This window comes from Natrix helvetica (genome assembly GCF_964273705.1).
Source record: "Natrix helvetica genome assembly, chromosome: 4".
NCBI classification, from domain to species: domain Eukaryota; kingdom Metazoa; phylum Chordata; class Lepidosauria; order Squamata; family Natricidae; genus Natrix; species Natrix helvetica.
Window position 1 is genome coordinate 35,861,112 of NC_138550.1, and position 24,177 is coordinate 35,885,288.

The following is a 24,177-nucleotide window of genomic DNA, read 5'->3' on the forward strand; positions in this document are numbered from 1 at the left end:
TGGTGATTTAATCAATGTTGATGGTGTTCAAGTGGTACTACAGATTGAACCCAAGGTGCCTATTACTGTTTGCACTAACCTTGCTTTCTTTTGCTATGGTCAATAAAACTTCTGTTTGCAGTTCTTTATATTTTGTGGTTTTCTCCTATGCTTTTTCTTCTATTCTGCTCTCTCCAGGCATTGCAATGTCTACAGTTCAGACTTTTTTGTTTTTCTTATCAACAATTGTTAAGTCTAGGATACTGTGTGGCAGACACTTGTCTGTTTGAATTCTAAAGTCCCAGAGCACTTTCATTCTTCATTTTCTATTACTTTATTTTGTGGTCTGACCAGTTCTTGCTACAGACAAAAGGTATTTCTTGCAGATATTTTAATGCACCATCATTGCTGCTTGTCGTGCCATTGTTTCTACTCATCTATGCTATCTTCTTGCAGCCACTAACTAGGTGGTCCACTGTTTTTCAGCTTCTTTGCATAGACGGCAATTCTGTTCATTGCATGATTTTACCTGCATTTGTTCTCAAGGCTAGGTCTTGTGAAGTCCAAATTAGTCCTTCTGTCCTTTTCCTCAACTGTCTTGCAATTAGCCAAACAGTCTTGTTATCTGACAAACAGTCTTGTTATCTGTTTTGCCTTCTAGTTGTTTTTTTTTAAACGTACTGGCAATGCAATACTTTGCTTTACCATGTCTCTTTTCTATTCTTTTTTGTCTTTCTTGCAGGCCAACTTCCTTGGTCTTTTTGTCTTTCTTGCAGGCCAACTTCCTTGGTCTCTCTTTCGTATTCAGTAGGCCTTCTTGGTATATCTATTTCAATGCATCTTATTCACTGTCCTTCAGATATTCTTCCAATCCAATATCTTTATTTTAAATTCTATGGTTGGTTGTTATATATATTGTATTAGTTTGGTATTCTTTGTATTTCAGTCCCATTTTTTTCACTGTACTTTTTACTAAATCTTGCAGATCCTTCATATTTCAGCTATCAGAGTAGTGTCAACAGCCCAGGGCAGGTTATTGATCACACCATCTTCTTCTGACCCTGCATTACTTCAGTACATAGGTGCAACATGTTTTCCATATTGTATTCCATTTATTATTCTCGTGTATTTTTCTTTCTTTTTCATTAACTGATTTATTAATCAAATGGTTTTCAAACTGTATTATAAGCTAAACCTCAGGTATTCCTCCTGAAATAAAATTTCAGAAGGTAAAAAGGCTGACCCACTTGCAATAGGTGATCATTGGATACTGAACATTTTCTAGGACACATTCTCAGTGTTGTTTAAAGCAGTCAAACTACATCCAACATGAAATCCATATTTTAAAAAGAAAGTACACATTTTCATAATATTGTTCAGCAAAACACTAAGACCTCTACCTGGCCAAATAAAGCTAGTTTATCTATGTATTCAGAATGTTTTACTCTAATATGCATCACCATATACTTGTTTCTATGTTATTGTAACACTTATTTCTCTAATCTGATTTAGATTGTGAAGGAAGGGATGAAGAAGCTATAAGCTATAGATATATATTTGAGAATATAGATGTAATAATCTGCTATTCTAGTTAAATTTTGCCACCAACAGCTGAGACATAATTAGTCACCAACAGCGTCACACTGTTCAAATAGGGAACAGCAAATATATGGAAATTACTAGACATTGTAACTGTTTTTATTATTTTCAGATTAAAACCCATGTTACTTATTGTCCTACCTTTTTATTTAACATTTTTTTCATTCCTTCTCTATGAATGTATCCCACATTCGTATCATTTCTTTTTCCATTTCAACTGCCCAATACCTCTACAGATAGTGCTCAACCTATGACTACAAGTGGAACCAGAATTTTGGTCACTAAACAATAAACTCATTACTGTATCATTTAATGACTGCTATCCTGTCACTTCTGGCTGTTGTTGTTAAGCGAGTTCCAATGCTGATGAATGTCACTATACAGGACAGTCAAAAGGACATAGATCAGGGGGAGTTAGACAGGTGGGGGAGTTGCAGACCTGTAGTCATAACTGTAGGCCAACTGACAAATCCCTGAATTTTGATCATGTCACTGTTGGAGCACTGCAGGGGCCATAACTTCAGGGATGGGTCATATGTCCATCTTTTCACCACTATCATAACTTCAAATGGTCATTGAATGAATAGTTATATGTCAAAGATTACCTATAATGGCAAGGTTGACATCACCATTAGCCAATCAATGTTTCCTCCAGTCAATGAATAGGAGAATACAAAAATTGTAGCTCTTTCAATGCCATGGCCCCTATACTGCAATACAGCGGCTACTGTTTGACACACATTTGTGCAAATTTAAATGCAACTGATTCCAATAAAAATCATATTATGATGTACTATGAAACATTCTATTCTTTCAATTATAATTTTTATCACATATTTTTAATCCTTCATTTCTATGTATGTTATAGTAATTGAATTACCTGTGATCAATTTGATGTATTAATTACAAAATAAAATGTTATCAGAATAACAGAAGGAAAGAACTAAAGTTATATGTGCCATCTGTTTCCTGTTCAAAAACTACTCTAAAAAAACCAATGGAAAATGATCAGAGAGGAAAGGAATAATGAATGTCTCCCTACCATTTCTCTACTTACCGTAAATGTGTAAGGCTAGATAAAACACATCGGAAACTATATGCGCTCATCTAGTGCAGCTTGAGTGAAAACAAACAATGCAACCATTCCTACTTAATTATGGGAACAACAACACAATACCTGTATGGAAAAATTAATCAGAAATCTCAGATAATACATAGACAGTGCAAGGAGATGGAGGAAGTAATGGTGCAAAACAAATGGTCACTTCTCACTCTTTGGCACAAATAAATTTCAATTCCAATGTTTCTAGGACATAACTTAGCCAAACAAAATCTAACAATAAGTGAGCAAGCATTTTCTTACAAGCAGTAATCTTTAAGTCTAACAACAATAGCACGACTACTACAGAAATCCCTAGAATGGATCTAAAAAAATAATGTTTTGGTTGAAAATTTTATCAATGGCATTATTAAGTTTTTTGCATCCTTTTCAGAAATTGCCACTGAGACCTGCTCTGTCTTGTTGGTGCCAATATTAATTTCCCATCCTCCAACCATAAAATAATAAAAGAACTTTTAAGACTTTATGGGCATTGTTATATCTGCTGGAGACCACATTCTGAATGCAAGTAGGTCAAGCAACAAAATAATATGCAAGAATATTTATAAGAAAAATACTATAAATTGTCAAAATCCGGACCAAAACTATACAGAAAGCTTGCAACAGCAAATGAACCATGCAGTTCATTCTAGAAAACCTCTTCAATGATATTAAGTTGAAGGAATTCAAAATTCCTACATAGCAATGTGAGAGATGTGCAACGTGATTGCTGTTTAGTGAAGTATTTACTGACAGTTTGTCCACGCAGTTCAAAATCATGCAATTTTAATAGAAAATAAGAAAGATTGCTTTGTTTCATGGACACATACATTCATTTTGTGCGATCCTGTTTTTGAAAAAGATTAAATAAGCATCATTGTTTGGTGCTGTTTACTTTAGATTTCCTTTATAGATCAATAAGTCCCTTGTGAAATTCTGATAACATTCATATGCAAATATTCCAAAATTCCAAAAAGCAACTATAACTATAGTATTTACCTTTTGTTTGGCAGTGTTATTCTGATATTCTGCGAAATATGGTTGTATTTCATAGGTAGTTATTACACTAGTGACAAGCACATATTTTTTCTATCTGAAATATTTTTTGAATTTGGTATGCATTCACTTTCTGTTTATATATATATTTTATCAGCACAAATACAACAAAAATATAAAAAGGCAACATTAAAAATAAAAATATGGGTTTCTGCCTGGATGGTTTTCTGTGATGAGCCGAAGGGACAGAAAGAGGGAGGAGTGAGCTCCCTCCCATATTTGGGCATACCAGGGGTTGTAACACAAACACATACTTATTTCCCTGGCTCAGCTGATAAAGGAGGAGAAGCCTGTGGCATAGTGGCTAAGACTCTTGCCTAGTGTATAATACAGCCCAGGTTCAAATCCCAGTAAGGGTATGGCTAGCTGATGAGAGCTAAATAGCTCGAAATGGATCTATACTAGTCTCCCTTTATTTTATCAGCACAAATACAACACACATATATATATATATATATATATATATATATATATATATATATATATATATATATATATATATATATATATATATATATATATATATATATATATATATATATATATATATATATATATATATATATATATATATATATATATATATATATATATATATATATATATATATATATATATATATATTTCTCCTAAAACTGTTTATAGGAGAAAAATGTAATATTACTAATCCTTCTGCAATTTGGGGAAAATTTACTTTTTTTTTTGTTTAAACTTTTTGCTTAATTACTGGTCTTCTAGCATGTACATCTACCACAACCAAGCTCATTTCCTTTCAAATGAACAAGAGGTTCCTGTTCCTTCTGGATCTACCTTTGGATAAATTATAAAAAGAAATTATAAAGCAAACCTTAGGAACACCAACATAGTTAACCCCTGCAGCAAAGCAACCCTCCATCATCCAGGATTTTGAGCTACTGGTGCCGTGTGTCAAGCCTTTTCTAAACATAATTTAAAACAAAAACTATACATGTAGTTCTCAAGTTCCGGCTGTAATTGAGCCATCATGTTTATTATATCCTTCACTTCTTGAACATACAAAAAAGACCCTACCTGTGAGTCTTGCTGGATCTATTATATATCCCTTGAGTGTCATAGAATAATATGACAACCAAGTAAAAATAAAAGGAAAAGGACACACATTCTGCTCTGAATTGATCTAGGAGTAAGATATGTGGAAACAAGTAATACATTATCTGTAGAAGAACTTCAAAGCTGTGACAATTACTCTATTTATTCTGAAACATTGCATTCCAGAGCAATGCTACAGGTATAAATGTATTTAATTAAATAAATAAAAAGTAACCCAAAGCAGCAACAAATTGCTTATGTTTATTTTGAAACTAGGAAAAATATGTTTTAAATTCTATATATTTTGCTAGCAATTATAATACTATGCCTGTTATGTGGCTCTACATTGCACAATAAACACCAAATAAGCTCTGCATCCTCCATTTAAGTCAGCTCAATGTGCAGAAAATGTGCTTTCCACATTTCCAGTATGGTGGTGGCGGTAGGAACCTTGGCCAGCAAATGCCTCAAAATAGAACCTGTTGTGGTTTCTGCTGAAAATTTCAAATAATTCTCCCCACCCCCCACCCCAACTTCTAGTGTGTAAAGCATTATGTCATTCCTAAAAATATGTTTCCAACTGGCAGACCCATTAAAGTACCTAAAAAAGTATTTAGTCTCATAGATGAAATGTATTTTATTACCTTTAAAAAATTGTTACATGCTGCCATATTGGGTTGACAAAGTTTTAGCACAATCCTGAAAATATAATGTTCATAAACTAATAGATGAGGCAGAAGAATGAAATATAATTCAGAGAAATTCACTAATGAATGCTAGTGATCAGTTTTCCATTGTAGTAAAACAGAAGTATCTTCATTTTAAAAATAAGGATGAGACATTGAAAGAAGTTAAGATATTTTTGCTTAACTTATTTGTTTTTTGGTATGGAAACTAAGAAAAAAGTGTCTCCAGGATCCTGCTTTAATTTTCAAACTCAGAGTGAGTTTGGTCTAGTGGTTCAGGCATGAGGCCGCAAACCGGGTATGATGAATTCAAATCCTACCTTAGCCATGAAAGCCGGATGACCTTGGCTCAGTCTTTCTCATTCAGCTCAATTGACCTTGCAGGGTTTTGTTATGGGGAAAGTATGAAGAGAAAGGTATGTTGGACCTGTTTGCTGCCTTGAGTTATTTGTAAATATAATAATAGTAGTAATTAATTAATTAATTAATTAACTTCCGATTGTTGCAGTATCTTACAACTTGAACAACATTTTTAAGCTGCATATTTGGTAACTGGTTTGCAAATATACAGTATCTGTTAAATTACAGTAGTTTATCAGGGTAGGAATAATGATGGAGCAACATACATGAAATGTACTCTAACAAAAATATTAAAGAAATACAACACAGGAAAAAAACCCACAATATATGTCATTATCAATCAATACAAAGGAAATATTTCAGATACACTTTTGTAATGCAAATATTCTTCAAATATGTATATATTTCTAATACATTTATACATCTATTTTTATCTTTTTAACCCCATGTATTCTGCATAAATGAGTCCCAAGTATAATTATACTTATATACATAAAGACTGCATCTATCTATAGCTAATCCACTCATAAGTGGCAAGTGAAATGCGAGCTTCAATACACTGAATAACTAGAGCCAACATTTATATTTCCAATACTACTTTTAGCCATAGTAAGAGCATGAATAGCCCATTTACATTCTCCTGTTATCAAATTCCATGTATTAAGTAAATAGATCAAAACAATAGTATCCTTTGAAAATTTTAGCTTTTGTTACACAATCATCATTTATATAATTCACTACTTTTCCCAAAACTTGGTAAGTAGAGGACAGTGTAGAACATATGTTTTAAAGAGATGTCTTCTTATTACATTTCAAAGAAAATGCTGTTTTTACTTTTCTTTACAAATGTAACAGAGTTCAATAAATTCTAAATATTATTTTTATTATATGTCATAATTTGAGGTCCACTGACTTACTATAAAAGTTAAGACTCTCTTCCATTGTCTAGATAATATAGGAATCTTGACTTCTTTATTTGAGTCATTTCTTAAATCAAATTAATTTATTGATAACTAATATTTATAAAAACTCACAGATTTTTTTTCACTTTTAAAGGATTGCACAAGGTGTTCCAGTGTCTCAGATGCTGAAAAAGCTGGTGGTTTAAACAAAGGTTTTAATAAATGTTAAAACTGTAGACATTTCCATTAAGTTATACCTGATAGACATTTATCTCTTAACCTGGAGAATCTTAAAATTTCACCTTCATCATTAATTGGTCCAAAATCAACATTCCCACTTCCATCTAATTTTTCCAATTCATCACCTTTCTCTCAATTTTTAAGGTTGGATTTCACCATAAAGTCAATTTTAGGAAAAGTGATCATTTTTTATATTAGATATTACATTCCATAACTTTCTGACATAACTGTTTCCAGAGATGCCTGAGATTTAGTATGTTTAGTTCCAATACTGTTCATCAAACCAAAGGTGGCATATATAGTGTTGGTTAACTGATTTTTGGTTTCCAGTATTTAGCACTTGATAATAGGTAAGCATGATAATATAGCTCTAGATTTAGAAAACCCAGTTTTCCCTTATTAAATGATAATTTCATTTTCTGTAGATATTCTTGGAATCTAATAAATTTTCTAAACAAAGAATTTATTTTCCAAAAATATTTTCCTGATATATAAACTGGAATTTCTCTCAGAATATAAACTAATCTTGGACTAATATTCATTTTGCAAGGATTCACCTTTGCTCAAATAGTAACGTTTGACTAGCAACTCACATCTTAATTACCACGGATTCCACGGGGGGAAGTCTTTGGTGATAGCTAGGAAGAGCCAATTAATCTAAAATGATGAGGACCCATCATTGCAGAGTAAAACCAATTTTGAGATTTCTACACTGGCTTTTTATTTTCTTCTAAGCCCAGTTCAAAGTGCTAGCCATTACTTACAAATCTCTATAAAGCATAGCACTGTGTTACATCAGTCAATGCTCTGCCACAGATAAATCAGCCCATTCAGACAGCTGGAGAAGACATTTCTAAGGGATCCCTTTATGCCCAATCTTCATGGAATTGTACAAGATGGAAGGCCATTTTTGCGCAGCCACTGTATTGCTGATGTTAATCCAGGAGATTTAACCAGTGCTTTTCCTTCTTGTATTCAGGAAAATTGTGAAACTTTACCTTTTCAATATGCTTTTGGCATACACTTCATTATGTGTATATTTTGTTGCATTTTAAATGGAGTTTTATTTTGTTTTTGTACTACTACTGATTTGTTTCACTTGTACACTAGAGTTATTAACTTGGGATGGTTAAGTAGATATAGTATTTAAGTAAATCAACTGATAAATATTTTTGTTGGGCTCATGGTATATTTATTCTATGTATCAGCAGGAATGAACAATTCCATGCACTTGAGACAGTGATGCAGTTCCCACAATTCATAATTGGTTAATTTACCCCACAGATTACAGTTATTGGCCATGCTGGCAAGAGTGATGGAAGTTGAAAGCCATATCAACTAGAGAGCACCAAATTGCGGATACCTATTTTAAAATACTAGAAATGTCCTAAAGCACAAATAAAAAATTGTATTTGTAGCAGGGATATTTCAAAAATTTGGTATTTGCAAATGTCTATATGAAATTTCTGTGGGGTTGGAGAAAGGTATACAAGTATTTTTAAAATAAATGTAATAAGCATAAATGATAAATATAAAGAAATAAATACTACCATGCCTATATCAAATTAAATTGATAGCTAAATTATTTAAAGTAAATATAATATTATGTTGAAATATTTGATTTATATTCCACCTTTTCAAAGGAACTGTTTTCTGTATATTGATAATAAACCTTAATTATTAAAATACAAAAGAGAAAGTAGGTATATATATGTGTGTGTGTGTGTGTGTGTGTGTGTGTGTGTGTGTATGTATATGTATTTGTGTTACAACCCCTGGTATGCCCAAATATGGGAAGAAGCTCACTACTCCCTCTTTCTGTCATTCGGCTCATTACAGAAAACCATCCAGGCAGGAAACCATATTTTCTATTTTTAATGTTGCCTTTTTATATTTGTGTTGTATTTGTGCTGATAAATAAATATAAAATATATAAATAATATAAAATATAAAAGGGGGAGTAGTGAGCTTCCTCCCATATTTGGGCATACCAGGGGTTGTAACACAAATACATACCTATTTCCCTTGCTCAGCTGATAAGGAGGAGAGCCTGTGACTTAGTGGCTAAGACTCCTGCCTAATATGTAATACAGCCCAGGTTCAAATCCCAGTAAGGGTATGGCTAGCTGATGAGAGCTAAATAGCTTGAAATAGATCTATACTAGTCTCCCTTTATTTATTTATCAGCACAAATACAACAAATATATATATATATATATATATATATATATATATATATATATATATATATATATATATATATATATATATATATATATATATATATATATATATATATATATATATATATATATATATATATATATATATATATATATATATATATATATATATATATATATATATATATATATATATATATATATATATATATATATATATATATATATATATATATATATATATATATTTGTTTTCATAGATTTTCACGGGTGTAGGTATGCTGGTTTTGTTGTATTCGGGTCTTTTCCCGTGTAAGATTGAGATTTGGCTTAAAGTGTGACCGGAGCTGCTTTTGGTTAATCTCCAAAACAGAACACCTCAACAAGAGAATAATTATGGAAGCCATCGAAATAGAGAAACACCCTCACAACATGAATAAACGTGATGATACCTCCCGCCTACCAAACATTTGGAAACCAGCCCTAGCCAACAAACGAACACCACCCACCATCCAGGCCGCTACAATACAAAAGAACAACGAACACACAGCCAGCACCAATCAGCACCAATCTACCAATCATGATACAACCACTCAACCAATCATTCCACCTACTGAAACAAAGCCAGCACTCCATCCCCTCCCACCAAGATATACAGAAAGACGGCAGCTCCAGTCACACTTTAAGCCAAAGACCACAGCCTGAAGATGGCAATATTCCATGTTCTGAGAGTGATGCAGGAAAATGCTTTTTCCCAAATGAAGTCTGGCAGTGGAGGCATTTTTATAAGAGTTATACTGCAAATGGCTAACAGGTTCATAAGGCAGAGACAGTTCCTCAGAAAGCTAAGATGTAGTATCTAATAGATAATGAAAACATGTAAATATGTAGATATTTAAATACAGGTGCTACATGAACTTTGTATTGTGTATCTGCTAGAAAATCTAGCTATCACATTTAACACTTGATTGCAACTTTTGATTACTGTTCAAAGATAATCCCAGCTAAATTATTTGATATTAAAAAGTACTTAATTTTCTTTTTTAGCTAAACATTTAGGTGGTTTGGTAACTTCCTGGATTTTTCAGAAATATGTTGCCATCGCCTGCTTGTAGAGAAGATGGATGATGTAGTTCCACTCTTGAACTAGTATCTGTGTCTAGTACTTGTGATTATCTGGCTGAGGCGGTTCAAGCTTATACATAACAACAGTGAGGACATTGCATCACCTTGATGTATGCTGCACTTGATGACCACTTGTGTAAGCAATCTTGATTTGATTTTCAGTATTGTCTGCCAATTGGTGTGCTCTTGACCTTTATAGTGCCAGGCATTTACAGATCCATGTGTGTGGCACTGAGTTGTAGGATTTCCTGTAGTCAATCCTGTAGTTTACTGAGAGGACAAAATGTCCTCTCAGTGAACCGGTAGTAAACCGGTTAGGAAGCCACCACTGTTTTGCACCAACTAGTACATCAATACAGTTCTGACTTACAATATTTATTCCTGTAAATAGAGAAGTGATAGAATTCTGAGTATCACAAGGTTGCATATAATTTGGGTATACTCTTTTTGAATGTAATATTAATAATTATAATTGAGTAACTCATGAATCCAGGATAAATATGTTACAACAATGCCAAGGAGAGCTGCATTTATATTTATCTAATCAATTAACTTATATGCCATCTCAATCAGAAAGCATCTAGTTGACTTACATATTAAGGCAAAATAAAATTCCAAGAACAAATTTAATAATTGCTCGTGATTCTTCATATTTTTAATAAAAACAAATATAAATCACTCTTTGATTATGAAAGCCACAAGTGCCTGAAATAATTGTCATTTCTTTGTCCAAGAAAAAAAGTGAGGGCTACAGTGCAGAAATGCTGATAAAAGACAAAATATACTGCAAATGTAATTTTTTAAGATATAAACTAACAAAATTTGTACCTAGCATTTGAAAAATGGAAAGATTTTAGAACAAAAGATGAGAACAAATATATTGGATCATCTATTTATATGGGTTCAAGCCAAGATTTTTTTCTATGATTGAAAGATACAGTAGCCAATAAGTTTATTGATGAGGGCAGAGCGAAATATACTACACATAAATAAAATTGGCAGGTCTGTGGATGTAACTCATAACTATGAGATTATTGTTGTACAAATAAAATATGTGCTTCTCTGGCAGCCTTATAGCCTCTACTTCCTGAGAATACCATGGCCCTTAATATAGCTGGTCATGGTAACAGCTCATATATGAAGCCTGCAGGCTCAGGCAGCAGCTGGATGGCTAATGCTTCACATCTCTCATAATAAAACATGCAACACTACCCTGAAAGATCATGCACTGCAGATCCACCAATGGTCACCTCAGGCCCCAGGCAAAGTGCAAAAACAGCAGAATAATGTAATATCTCATACATGTCTCAATGAAGTTAATAAACTTCAATCTGAGGACATTTTTTTTAAAAGTATCCTGTTTATTTTAAAAGGAAGATAGTACAATGGATATGTAAAATGCTAGCACCGGAAATTTTGTGTATTGCACCAATAGCATTCTTCAATGACACCTATTTTCTCTCAGGTGATTATTAACTGAAATATTTAATCCAGATTATCTGAATGTGGACTTCAAATAATAGGAAAGAATTATAAATTATTTAAAGAATATTACAGAATGATATGGCCTTCTGCAATGGACAGCCCCAGTTATTTTGCAGTACAATCCTTTTTTAAATTCTCTACTAATAACCAATGTTATTGCACAATTAAGAGGTTTGCTTTTCAGTATGTATACCATTTTATACATTCTATCTTTATAAAAAATAGAAAATGATAAAAAATATATAGTACAGTAATGGATGGCAGGTTGGATGGCAGTCAATGTGCTGCTGTGTAAGAGATTACCAAATAATAATGATGTGTATGATATGGCTAGATTAAAGCCTTGAGGACATCTAATTGCTGATGTTGCACTGAAATCAAAGAAAATCCAAAGTTACAGAGACAGAATTACAGTGGGAATGTGTAATGTAAAATACATAAATATAGGAAAGTCGAAATGAATAGACTGTACACTGATATTTTGGGTAATATCAGTGAATTGAGAGTGTCTGCAATTAGCACTTTCAGTCAGAAGATCAGACTGTTTCTTGCATAGGACATGAAAAGCAAAGAAGAAATGCTATTGCTTTCATAGTTAAGGGTATAGCAAGAACAGTATGCAGTCAATGATCACATTAAACTTTGTGGACAATCATTTTATATGTTGATCACCCAAGTTGATGCATCAACTACCAATGAAAAATAGAAGGTTAATTAATTTTATGATTAAGAGAGATGGATAGAAATGAGAAATGGACACATGATATGATTCTTATGTATGTAGAATGGAATGCCACAGTTGGAAACATTAAGAAGAAATGTAGCTTACTATATGACTTAGAAAATGGAAATAAAGCAGGAGAATGTCTTACCAATTTCAGTTAATTCAGCAACATCTTCATTTCTAACACAATCCTCAAAAAACTAAAATACCGATATACATGGACACCAATTGACTACATTATTGGTACAAAGAGGTGGAAGAGCTCAGTTATAGCACCAAAGATATGGCCAGAGGCTTTATGTGAAACAGATCACAACTTCCTTGTATGTAAGTTTCAAGTAGAGATAAAAGAAGAAAATCTATTATATTTATTATATATTATATGTTGAGTATGTACAGTATCCACTGTTTTCATGGGAGAACATCAGCGAATCATTCTATAGTCCTAAACTGTATTTATAGAGAATAGGATAAACTATTGATTGTAATAAAAAAGTTAAAAATGGTGAATGTGAAAAGAGATTGCCAATGCCCAAGCAACATAACAAAGCAAAGTGGATGCCAGAACAAGCTATAGAATTTGCCAAGAGAAGATGGAGCAAAAAAGACAACAGTCTCACAAAGGAACTTAACAAAGAATTTCTGAGAGCTATTGAAAGAGCAAAAAACCCAGTATTATCATATACGTAAAGGCATTGGACATGGAAAGAGACATGAAAAAATAAGGACTCTTCCAAAGGTCTCTGAATTCAGAAAGAGGTTCCAATATTCAATTGGTACCCTAAAAGATGCTATGAACTCTCACAAAATACTAAAACTAAGGCCCTATTGCCTAGGAAATAAAGCTGTTTGAAATGAGATTTAAACAAGACAAAACAACCTTTTTCAAAGATCGTAATTAACTTGTCAAATTTATGACAAGTTGTGACAATAACTACTAATTTGAATGACTTTAAAAGGCGATTTGATACATTTATGCAACAATACCTATCAAGGACTATTGGTCTTGAAAACTGTTATATATGGGTTGGAGATATTATGCTTTACATACGAAACTAATGACAAGGGAACAACAGTGGAGTGTACTTTCATGCTCTACTTATAAGCCAAGAAATTTGTTCGACAAAATGCTCAACTAAGATGGGGCTGATGCAATGGGGCTGCACTTAACATGATATGAAAAGAATGGACAGAATAATTCTGTATTCATATTAGAACTGAATGGTGTTGATTTATGAATTAGGTGAAAAGCAAAAATCAGGACAAGACCTATCACCCAATGTATAATTTTATAAATTTTGATGTTTCAAGATACATCAGAAGCAATATGTATGTGTGAAAAAAGTAGATTAAGGGATATTTTTATTCACTGATTAAATTCTACTAAACCACTCACCAGCTTTTTTATATTTTTGATCATGATATTTTTCTATGGAAGCTGTTCAGAATTACTACTTGGAGGCATTGTATTTTTATGGCCTGCTGGTTGGTTCATAGTAATGCCATGAAGTATCAAGAATTCATCTTCTATCTTGTTCAGTGTCTAAATGAAACTAATGTAATTATCCAATATTTCATGAGGCACTAATAATGCAGTGACATAACTAATTCAAATCCTTTTCATTTAAATCAAGTACTCTCCTTTTGTCATTATTTATTACATTTGTTTTGAAGTTTGATTTTCCACAACTGTTCTTAATGAGGAGCAGTCACAGCAATTCAGCATTTCATCAAAATGATGAAATGTGTGATGTCACAATGCACACATCTTATGTATTATGAGATTTGTTGTATCACCAAAGTACAAAAGGAACAAAATTTACATCACATTATAGAGATGGCCATCTTATCATTAGTTAAAAAATGATCACTGACAGCAAAATTGTTATTTAGATTCCAGCTGCTAATATGACTTATTACTATTATTAAAAATAAATATATGTAATATTTCAAATGTATACAAAACTTTATTCATTGTCAACATTTAAATACTGTCGGTGGAGAAATATTGTATAACAAAGCTTGCTACATATAATTTAAACTTAAGAGAGTCCATTTTCAGAATTTTAACATCTGATTTTAAAAACAATATATCAAAGTACTGCAGAGATATGGTTTGTTAAAGTAGATGTGATTTAACTCAATTAGACCATTGGCCAATTCAGAATAAGAATGCTTCCTCATTCTGAAATGATAAATATGCCACTGATATCTGAGGAAATGTATGAAAGTATTGTTTCTAAATAAATGTTGCCAGATAGCAATATACAAGGTGGATTATTTAGATAATCATAATATGTGTCTTTTAATATTAGAATTTCTTGTGAAATATATATTGTATTTATAATATCCACTTTTATTTACTTTTGACTTAATATGATGTGAAAACCATTAAGTGTGGCTAATGTATGAATCAAATAAGCATGGTTTGTTCAATAAATCAAGAATTTATATGATAGTTTAATGTAAGAAATGTACCTGCTTTATTATGGCTAGATGAACAGATTTATATATGCATTTCTTATGCATCTTTCAACAGTATAACCATTCAATGTCATGTTCAAATTTCAAACATTGCCATAATATAGATTTGACTGTATATTACTTTGCAATAATTTTCAGTGAAATACCTGAAATAGTTCAGCTATATTACTGAAGTTCAATTATTTATATCCTATTGTTATGTTGTTGATTACAGGACATACCAGAATATTGTTCATATTAATGGAATTATTGCTGTAACCCAGAGTTATGATATGAGTGTCCATATAGGTTTCCTAAATGTTGCATAAACATACATTATTGTTGGGCACATATAAGACTAATAACTTGTGGCATAACTTTTTGAAGAGTTTACTCTAGATGGTAAGATTTCACATTAGAGTTGATTATAACCTGGAAAGGCAACCATTGAGGAGGAAAAATGATATCCCTTTCTTAGGTGCACCCCATATAACAATAGCACTTAAGACTTATATACTGCTTCACAGTGCTTTACAGCCCTCTCTAAGCGCTTTACAGAGTCAGCCTATTTTCCCCCAACCATCTTGGTCCTCATTTTACCAACCTCCGAAGGATTGAAGTCGGAGTCAACTTTGAGCCAATCAAGATTGAACTTCTGGCAGTCGGCAGAATTGGCCTGCAATACTGCATTCTAACCACTGTGCCACCATGGCTTAATATAGATTCAATTTATCTAGTGGTTCAATATTTTATATATGTGTGAATTTAAGAAACATATGATTAATAAAATTTATCTTTTTTCATAACTTTCTCAGGTTTCTTTGCAAACCTGGCCCTCTGGTTTAGACAATATGCTTAGCCATTGCCAATTTAACCATTGTTTACGTACCGTAATATAACTGATTTTCTAGTTTTAGTCAAAACTCTTTTATGATATAAAGTATTATTTAATATGTACTAAAACTGAGTATTATTTCATTATTTTTAATAACCCAGGATCTTTATATATTTACTAAAACATTGCTACACATTGTAGTACTTTTGAAAATTCCCTAAATTTCAAAAGTTTTCTTACAGATTGAATAGAGAAAAGCATCTAAATATTATAAGTGCCCCTTGAGTAACAAGTTAAGAACTTTTATGAAATTCATCCATAATGTAGATATATGAAAAATAATAACAATAATTTATTAAATGTATATTCCACACAATTCTAACAACAAAAATAAAATAAAAATGAAAGATGATAAGTGCATGAACTGAGGGGTCTTGGTCTCATTCCCTGGGTGAAGAGCCAGGTCTTTAGGGCTCTTCTAAGTAGCAGCAGAATGAGGGCCATGGATGCTTTAATAACTTTATCATATAGATGTATATCAGGGAACCTGAATTAGCACAAATCTTGATATCTATAACATACTGCTAAAATAATTATTTTTCTAAATTATAATTTGTAAAATGGCAAATGAACTCCCTACAATTTTATATGCCCTTTGGCATTCCTTCCATGTAAAAAGAAAAACAAACATTAAGAATGACACACAAAAATCTACAACCTAGAGAAACTTTTTCTATAGAGAGAATATTCTTTCTTATTTAAGTGCTAAAATACAGGAAAGTAGTGAGCATAATATTTTACAAAGAATACCTACATTTTGAAACCAATTTATTTTATTAAACATTTTTGTCACTAAGTTTACCATGGGGTAACTCTTCCATTGAAAAACCTTTCCCTAAAAGTGCTTGTCTCTTCCCATCGCATTATTATTATCATTTTGCAATTTCTATAAATCCTGAGAGAAGTTGATTAACAGGCATACACTGATGGTGACAAATTAACATGATGATAACATTTATCATTACTTTAATTGTAACAGCAACAGCACTTAAGACATATACGTTTCATAGTGCTTTACAGCTCAATTGTTATCACTAATTAGGACATGTATTATGTGTATTATACTGAATAGTTGCAGAAATTTCAGAAAAATTGATGCTAAAATATTCTCTGATATCAGACCGCATGTAATTAGGTGGGTGGGGAAAACTGTGGTTACTTATTGTTGAAAATTACTAATAGCTACTTTTCCAGTTCAATATTGTGGTGATATGATATACGCCACATTTATCACAAATAAATTCAAGGTATTCAAGCAAACTCCACATCAATATGTACAACGAATTAGGCCAGTTAGGGAAGCTCCAAAATATGCCAGCAAAGTCTGATATTGATGATAGCATGTTGGTTCAATTGAGCAACAATAGATTGAGGGTTTAAATTTGATTTCCAGCAGATAGGCCATGTTAGTCTGTTGAAGCATATGGAAAACCTCAGTGAATCTGAAAAAAGAGCCATGCAACCAAAAGTGGACTACAATTCAATATACCAGATACAAAATATATAGGAAGGAATTGACCAGATACAAAATATATTGTATGAAGTTGTCTGTAATTCGTGGAAATTCTGCCATAATAAAGTGTCTTGCTGTAATGAAATGTCTGAATAATCATCACTGTTTTTTCCAGCAGTGATTTAAAGGTTCCTGTTTAAGTATATTTTAAATCTGAATGTTGCAGCTTTCTCGTCGTTTTGCTGTGCTAATACTGACCGGTAAGCTTTTGACAGTAAAGTCTCATTTCATCCCCCCCCCTTCTTTCATTCCTGAGAGAGGTACTACTTTTAAGTAGGAAAGTATCCGTCTGACCGGCAACGCCTCCAAAAGAGGCATTTTGGGCGTTATGAACTTCTCTTTTCGGGATTCTTGGCCTCTGTGGGAGCAGTCCAGCTTGGGAGTCATTTCTGCAACCGCCACTAAAATTCAGTCCCGCGGCAATTGTTTACCAGCTCCCCCTCGAAAGTCGTCACACAAAGCCTTGCTTTTCCGTGGGGCACCACATGCCGGCGACCAAGAAACCCACTTCTAGGTCCAAGGGACTTGGGAGTTTATGACCCAAGAAACCCTCCCACGTCAGTTAATGGACATTTGTATGCGCGTGTACGAGCGCCCGTTTCTTCTCAGAGACCGAGTTCCCCCTTTCTCTTCTCTACCTGCGTCCCTGCCACCAAACCGCCCACCGGTCTAGAAAAGACCCATTTCTAGGTACGTGATCGCATTTGCGTGTATCTGCGCGTGCACGCGCCGCGGGCGGGAGACCGTGTACGGGGCCGTATGTGTGCGCCTCCGTGTGAGTGTAGTTGCGTGCGTTTTTCTCTTTGGGTGTAACAGGCGAGCTGTATGGCTGGCTGATCTGTCCTTCAGACCGCGAGCCAATGGCAGGCTCTCTTCTATAAAAATAAATGTTTTCGGTCTCTCAGGCTTACATGTACTGTATGTGAAACAGTGTGCGGTGGGCTCTGTTCAGAGCTTCTCTCTTCACTTTCACATAAAGAAACACTGAGTGACCACTGCCGCTAGCGCTATCCCTCTCTTTCTCTCAGTCTCCCTCTCTTTTTCTCATACACAAGTGGGAGGTAAGTGCCCCAGTCTCCCCCTTTAATTTTTTTCCTGAGCGACTCTGGAGATCAGGCTCCTCTTCCCAACACTTCCCTTTCTATTATTACTCACTTAAAGGCACTGGGGCAACCCCCAAGGACTCCGCCAAGCAGCTCCGCCGCCGCCGCCAGCAGCGATAGCCGCCACAACCGGCAGGCTGGACTCTTCAGAGGAAGGCGCAGACCTTTTGACGTCCTTTGCCTCTTGCCTCAATTCCCGTTCACTTTCCGCCTCAACGCTCGCCTGTCCCCTGAAACTTTGGATGGGGGAGCCCGAGAGAAGGTCAGCGGATGGTGGGTTGGGGGGGGTTCCGTGGTTTGTGTGTGTTATGTGTGTGTGTGTGCGCGCGCGCCCGCCGGGATTGTGGGGTGTATGGGGGGGGGAGGTGGGAGAGGCGGAGGAAAGAGGTGAGTTGTAATGCAATGCATTAGGAGGAAAGGCGGCGCGGGAGGGGGACGAGGGTAGGCCAGCCAGTGCCAGGCGGCGTTGGAAAAGCAGCACCTCTCTCACCACGCAGAGACAGGAGCAGCCGCGGCGGCAGCAACGGAGAGAGCGGAGGAAAAATAAAATAAAAGCTGGCGCCCCACCGGAGGAATGAAAACAACCTTCCCTTTCTCCTGGTGTATGTGTGTCTTGACAGGGGCAGCAAGAAATGAAACTTAATTGTAAGAGTGGAGGCACGGAGCTGGCGGGGACATGTTGGTGCGTTGATTTATTTGCGTTGCGTGGCTCGTGGCTTGTGTCAGAGTGGGCGGCGAGGGGGAAGAGAGAAGCGGGGTGCGGGGCGGAAAGCCATCTAGCGGGGCTCAGTTTAGACTTGAGTTAGGAATCGGTATTTTCCGGTACAGAACCATATCTTGCAAGCACTTTCACTCCCTCCGTTCTCCCACACCAACAACAAAATGTGCAATTATTAGGCGATTTTTTTTAAAAAAGGGAGATAGTGCGAGCCGGGAGAAAGAATAAAAGAGATTGTTGGTGGGGGGGGGGGAGGATAGGACGTAGGAGGAGAGAGGCTGTGTCAGGATTTTGCATGAATGTGGGATTATGTTGTGTCAATAAGTTTAAGGTGGAGAGCGAGCGAGGCTGGGGGGGAGAGGAAGGCCTTGGCAGCTTAAAGTCCTATTTCTAAAGGTAAGTTGTACCACCAAACGGTCGCGATGACAGAAAACTTGCAGATTATTTGCCCAGGAAGAAGAATGTGTATCTTGCAGGCGTCGTTTAGGTTTCAAGCAGCAGACGGGGTGGTAAACTGTTATTTGCTGCTGCGAGATCGGGTCGATGGTAAATTGCAGAAATCAGACTTGCATCCTGCTCGCTTCTTTCTCCCTCTTCTTCCTCCCCGGTGTTTTATGTGAAACTTGCATAGCTGGATCGATCATCGGGGCTTTTTAAAAAACAAAACGAAACACAGTTGAGCAAAAGGAGATGGAGACGGAGAACGTCTCCTTAATCCCGGGATCTAGAAAGCGGTAGGTTTGTGTTAGGGAATATCTCTGTAACAATCCGCTGCCGTTGAATGAGGAAGGTGAAATGAAACGGTGCAAAAAGAAGCTGAGGCAACATGTACGACCGAGGGGAGTGTGTATGTCTGTTTGTGTGTGCAGGAGGAGGGGGGGGGGACTGGAGACAGAAACGCTACCGTCCTTTTCTGTCGGGGGGGGGATAAAGGGGGGCGGAGAGTAAAGCAAATACCCGGGTTGCGGTCATTCATGTCACGATCAGCGTTTGGTTGATTGGTTCATTTTTCATTTTCTGTTTCCCCTAAAAAAAAGTGCAAGGGGCAAATTAGCAACTACTTGCCGGTAGGTGTCGGAAAGTTTGTCAGAGACATGCGGGGTGGGTGAGTATGGAAAGGAAAGAAGCAGGCTGCTTTGGAAGATCACTTGGCCTGGGGTTTTGAAACCATTGCCTGTCCTACTCTTGACACGTTTAGATCCCTGATCTCATCCCATGCACTGATGAGATAGGGACAGTTTATTACCCATCTCGACGCTTACTTATGTTGGGGGGAGTCTATGCGCGCACGTTTATATCCCCTCCCCCTTTCCAGTCTGTCGGTCCCCAAACGTGTTAGAAGATGGAGCTACCACAGGATCCTGAGTTTCCATGTGGCTTCAGCAGCGGCACCTCTTTCTCCTCCCCGGTGGCAGCAGTCGCGGGATCATAGCTTGGGCCTGCGCGGGGGGGGGGGGGGAGCAGGGAAGTAAGAGCAGCGGCAGAAGGGAGGTGTTTTCTGCCAGTGTGATTCACCAAATATCGCTGGGGAGCAAAGGGTGTGGAGGAGGAACATCGGGGCAGATCTGGCATCCCCCTCTCTGGGCACCCTGGCTGTCTCTCTTTGCTTCAGGCTCTCCTGCAAGGTGTTGTGTAGACTTTTCCCCAAGGAAGGTTGAGATTTATATATTGCATGACTGCCTTTCATTAAGCACCCCCACCCCAGCAAGATGGACTCTCTTTTCCTCACTTCTCTTTCCCTGTGTCTTGTCAGCCTCTAAGATCGACATTTTGTAACTAAGATGCAAACTTGATGGTGACCAGAAGGGAAAAAAAAGAGAAAAGCCCTAGGTTTCTTCTGCTGCTCTCCATATTTAATAATCTTCTCGGTCACCCTCAAACCCAGATGGCCCTGCCTATACTTTCCATGGTGAGATAGGTGGCTAGTTGGGTGGGGGTGGTTTGCAAGCAGAAGCTCTTTTTCTTTTCTGTCCGCTGGTGGGAATCAAATCTTTGTTATTTTTTCCTCTTTCTTTTGATTTTCTTGGTGAGAAAAGGGAACAGGGATTTTAATCAGGAAGTATGCTACAATGTTGCTGTTTCTCCTCTGTAGATTTCTTATCTACAGTTTGGATTCCTTACCAGATTTTTTTGGTAAATGATGGTGAAATAGTTTAAATATATAGACATCCCTGATTGAACAATTACATGTGGAAGTCAAGGGGATTTCTTTCCTGCTTAGATTCTTATTTCAATGTGAGTTCAACTTTCTTGTATTTGCCATTATGGATATATTAGATATAGTGGTCCAAGACAGAATGAAGGAAAACAAAAATAAATCATCCTTCTGATTGCTTAGTCCCAGTGTCCTTTTATAAGCAAGATGTTATAACTACTTTTGTTAGTTATTTAGTGTTCTACTTTTTATTTTCTCAAGGCACATTCTGATTCACATTTTAATAATAATTTGATGTTGTGGAAGTTAAAAGGTGAAGCAAAAAGTTGTAAATTTGGGGTTCCATCAGCCTTGCTGCAGTATTGATATTCCTTTATTTAATATTTTCTAGGTCACTATCACATGTCAAAGGTTTGGAGACAGTTTAATTTTCCCGTCCTTGTAATTTTCATTTACCATTCCAGGTAAGTATGTAAACTGTATTTACAAATTACTAATGATAATAATAATAAGATAAAATCTGCTGTTTGGGGACAGAGCTGCCTTATCACATTGTAGTTCTTCATTAAAATGTCTCCCATTAGCACTGTCAGCAAATGTAAAAATATTATATATGTACAGTATGTGTGAGGTGTGTTAATACATAAATTAGATTTTTTTGAAAACTTGTTTTCAATAAATTTTTAAAATACATTTAGAATTTTTAAGACACAAACCTCCCTTCTCAAAGAATTTTTGTTTATAGTGATTAATATTTTGTAAGAAATGCCATAGATTATTAAAATATGCAAAAGAGCTATGCAATAAAGAGTTTCACAACTATAACTAGTTACAATGATAATAATTTTAAAAAGTTATGGGTTAAAAATAAAATAGAGTAGACATGCCTTTTAGAACTGGGGAACAAGTTCATCTGGTTTTAAAACTCAAGATATTCTATACAACATTGATGCTTACTGAAATTTCTCTTATCTTTTTAATATTAATTTTAATTAGTTATTTTTGTTGTATACATAAAAGTTGAGTATTTCTCTCATAGTACTAATAACTACATCCCTACTACGATATCTATAATGGATGGCATTCTTATAAATAGGCTAGTGTAATATCTTTGTTGTTATTTCATTCACTCAATATTATGATGTGTGTCTTTTTAGAATTTGGGGGGAAATTTCATCTCCAAGTCCAATTTTTCCCCCTATAATTTAAATTTCCTAGTGTAAATAATTTTCCAGATTTTAAATATCTATATATCTATAAAGCCATCTATCTCACTGTTAGTGATTCTGGGAAGTATACAACAAACATATGGAAATAAAATGTAAAAAAAAAACCCATTCATTACTAAAAAGTTTTTGAAAGCGTAAAGCATACATTAGAATAATTGGATTAGTTAGTCACCTCAAAATGCCCTGGTCCCCTGAGATGACTGAGTCAGGTTTTGAGGAACTTACTGGAAGGTAAGTAGGAATGGAACTAAGGGGGCAGAGGAAACTTCCATAAGGAGGGCACCATGGCAAAGAAGTCATGCTTCCTCAGGCCCACCAAGTGTAAATCCTGAACAGTGGGATCCATAGCATATAATTTCTGCTGGATTTAAAGAGCAGGTGTAATTGAGGTGAGTAGTCACTCAGATAACCTGCCCCCCCATGTAATGAAGGGTTTAATGGTCAAAAATAGCACCTTGAATTGGACTTAGAAACAGACTAGCAACCAATGCAGTTCATAGACCAGAGGTGTAACAATTGGTATCCTAGGAGTCCACATAACTGAGCCACTGCATTTTGCACCAACTAAAGTTTCTGGATACTCTTTAAGGGCAACCCCATATAGGATACATTACAGTAATCCATATGAGAGGTGACTAGGGCATGACTGACTGATCAGAGCCTTCCAATTCATTAATAAGCACTATTAGTACATAACACAAACTTGTGCAAAGGCCATCCTAACCACGACTGCCACTATCTTTTTGAGTTGCAAGTCCAGAAGGCTGCCAAGATTGCACACTGGGTCTGTCTAGGTGCCCAACCCCAGCACTAAAAAAGTTATAGTCCTATAACTGTCAAGGCCCCAACCCCAAAGATTATCAGTCTTTCCAGGGTTAAGCTGAAGCCAGTTTTTCCTCATGCGCACCTTCATATCCATCAGGATAGGATATTTACTGCATTGCTTAATTTTCCACTATTAGGAACAGTAATAATAATTATTAGTAATTATTGGAATGGTATCTATAGGAACACTAGTTGTATTTTAGGTCCTACATTTTTTTTTAATATTCCTTTATTTAACAGTATTTATGGCCTGTCCCAAACTTGAGAGACTCAGGATATAAAAATGGTTTGAACAATAAAAGTGAAAAGAAGTTCATAAAATTAAGGCATCATCAAAAGATCATCAGTAAACTTGGTGGTTGTTTCTGAGACTTGATATTCTAAACTGAGGGCCAAACTCACACTGAATAAAATTGATTTGATCTGCTTACAAAATATAAACCAAGTTGGGCCTTTTAAAGTTCTCTGGTAGGTACTTCAATAAGTGGGACTGCCCTGGGAAGTCCTGTTACCTTATCCATGCCCCATGAACTTCGTATAGAGGTGGGAATTATGGCAGACCCTCTCTTGATTTTTAAACCAGACTTGCAGACTTGATTCTGCATCATGTTGCTTGATATATTATTGATATGCCTTATTATGGACTATGTGCATTTGGCTCCATACCTAAATGTTTTTAAAAGGTCTTAGTAGTTCACTCTTACATGAATGAATGCTCATATTTATTTTGTCATTTTAAATATGTAATGCTGTTTTTTGGGGTAATGAGT

General features: G+C 35.3%; 1 protein-coding gene across 14 annotated transcripts in view; it reads left to right on the forward strand.

Annotated features, from left to right (window-relative positions):
• The first annotated feature begins 18,605 nt into the window (after window positions 1–18,605).
• Window positions 18,606–24,177, forward strand: part of BBX (BBX high mobility group box domain containing) — a 119,814-nt gene continuing 114,242 nt past the window's right edge. For 3 of the 14 annotated variants that reach the window (XM_081952040.1, XM_081952039.1, XM_081952048.1), the window contains exons 1-2: window positions 18,675–18,742; window positions 21,745–21,817. Coding sequence is in view for 5 of the 14 variants with exons in the window: in XM_081952038.1 (XP_081808164.1) it covers window positions 21,756–21,817 (62 nt within the window). In the remaining 9 variants the exon portion in view is untranslated. Of the gene's footprint in view, window positions 18,743–18,900; window positions 19,163–19,525; window positions 19,595–21,744; window positions 21,818–24,177 lie in introns of those variants that run through there. The other 11 variants (XM_081952042.1, XM_081952041.1, XM_081952051.1 and 8 more) reach the window with 7 other exon arrangements.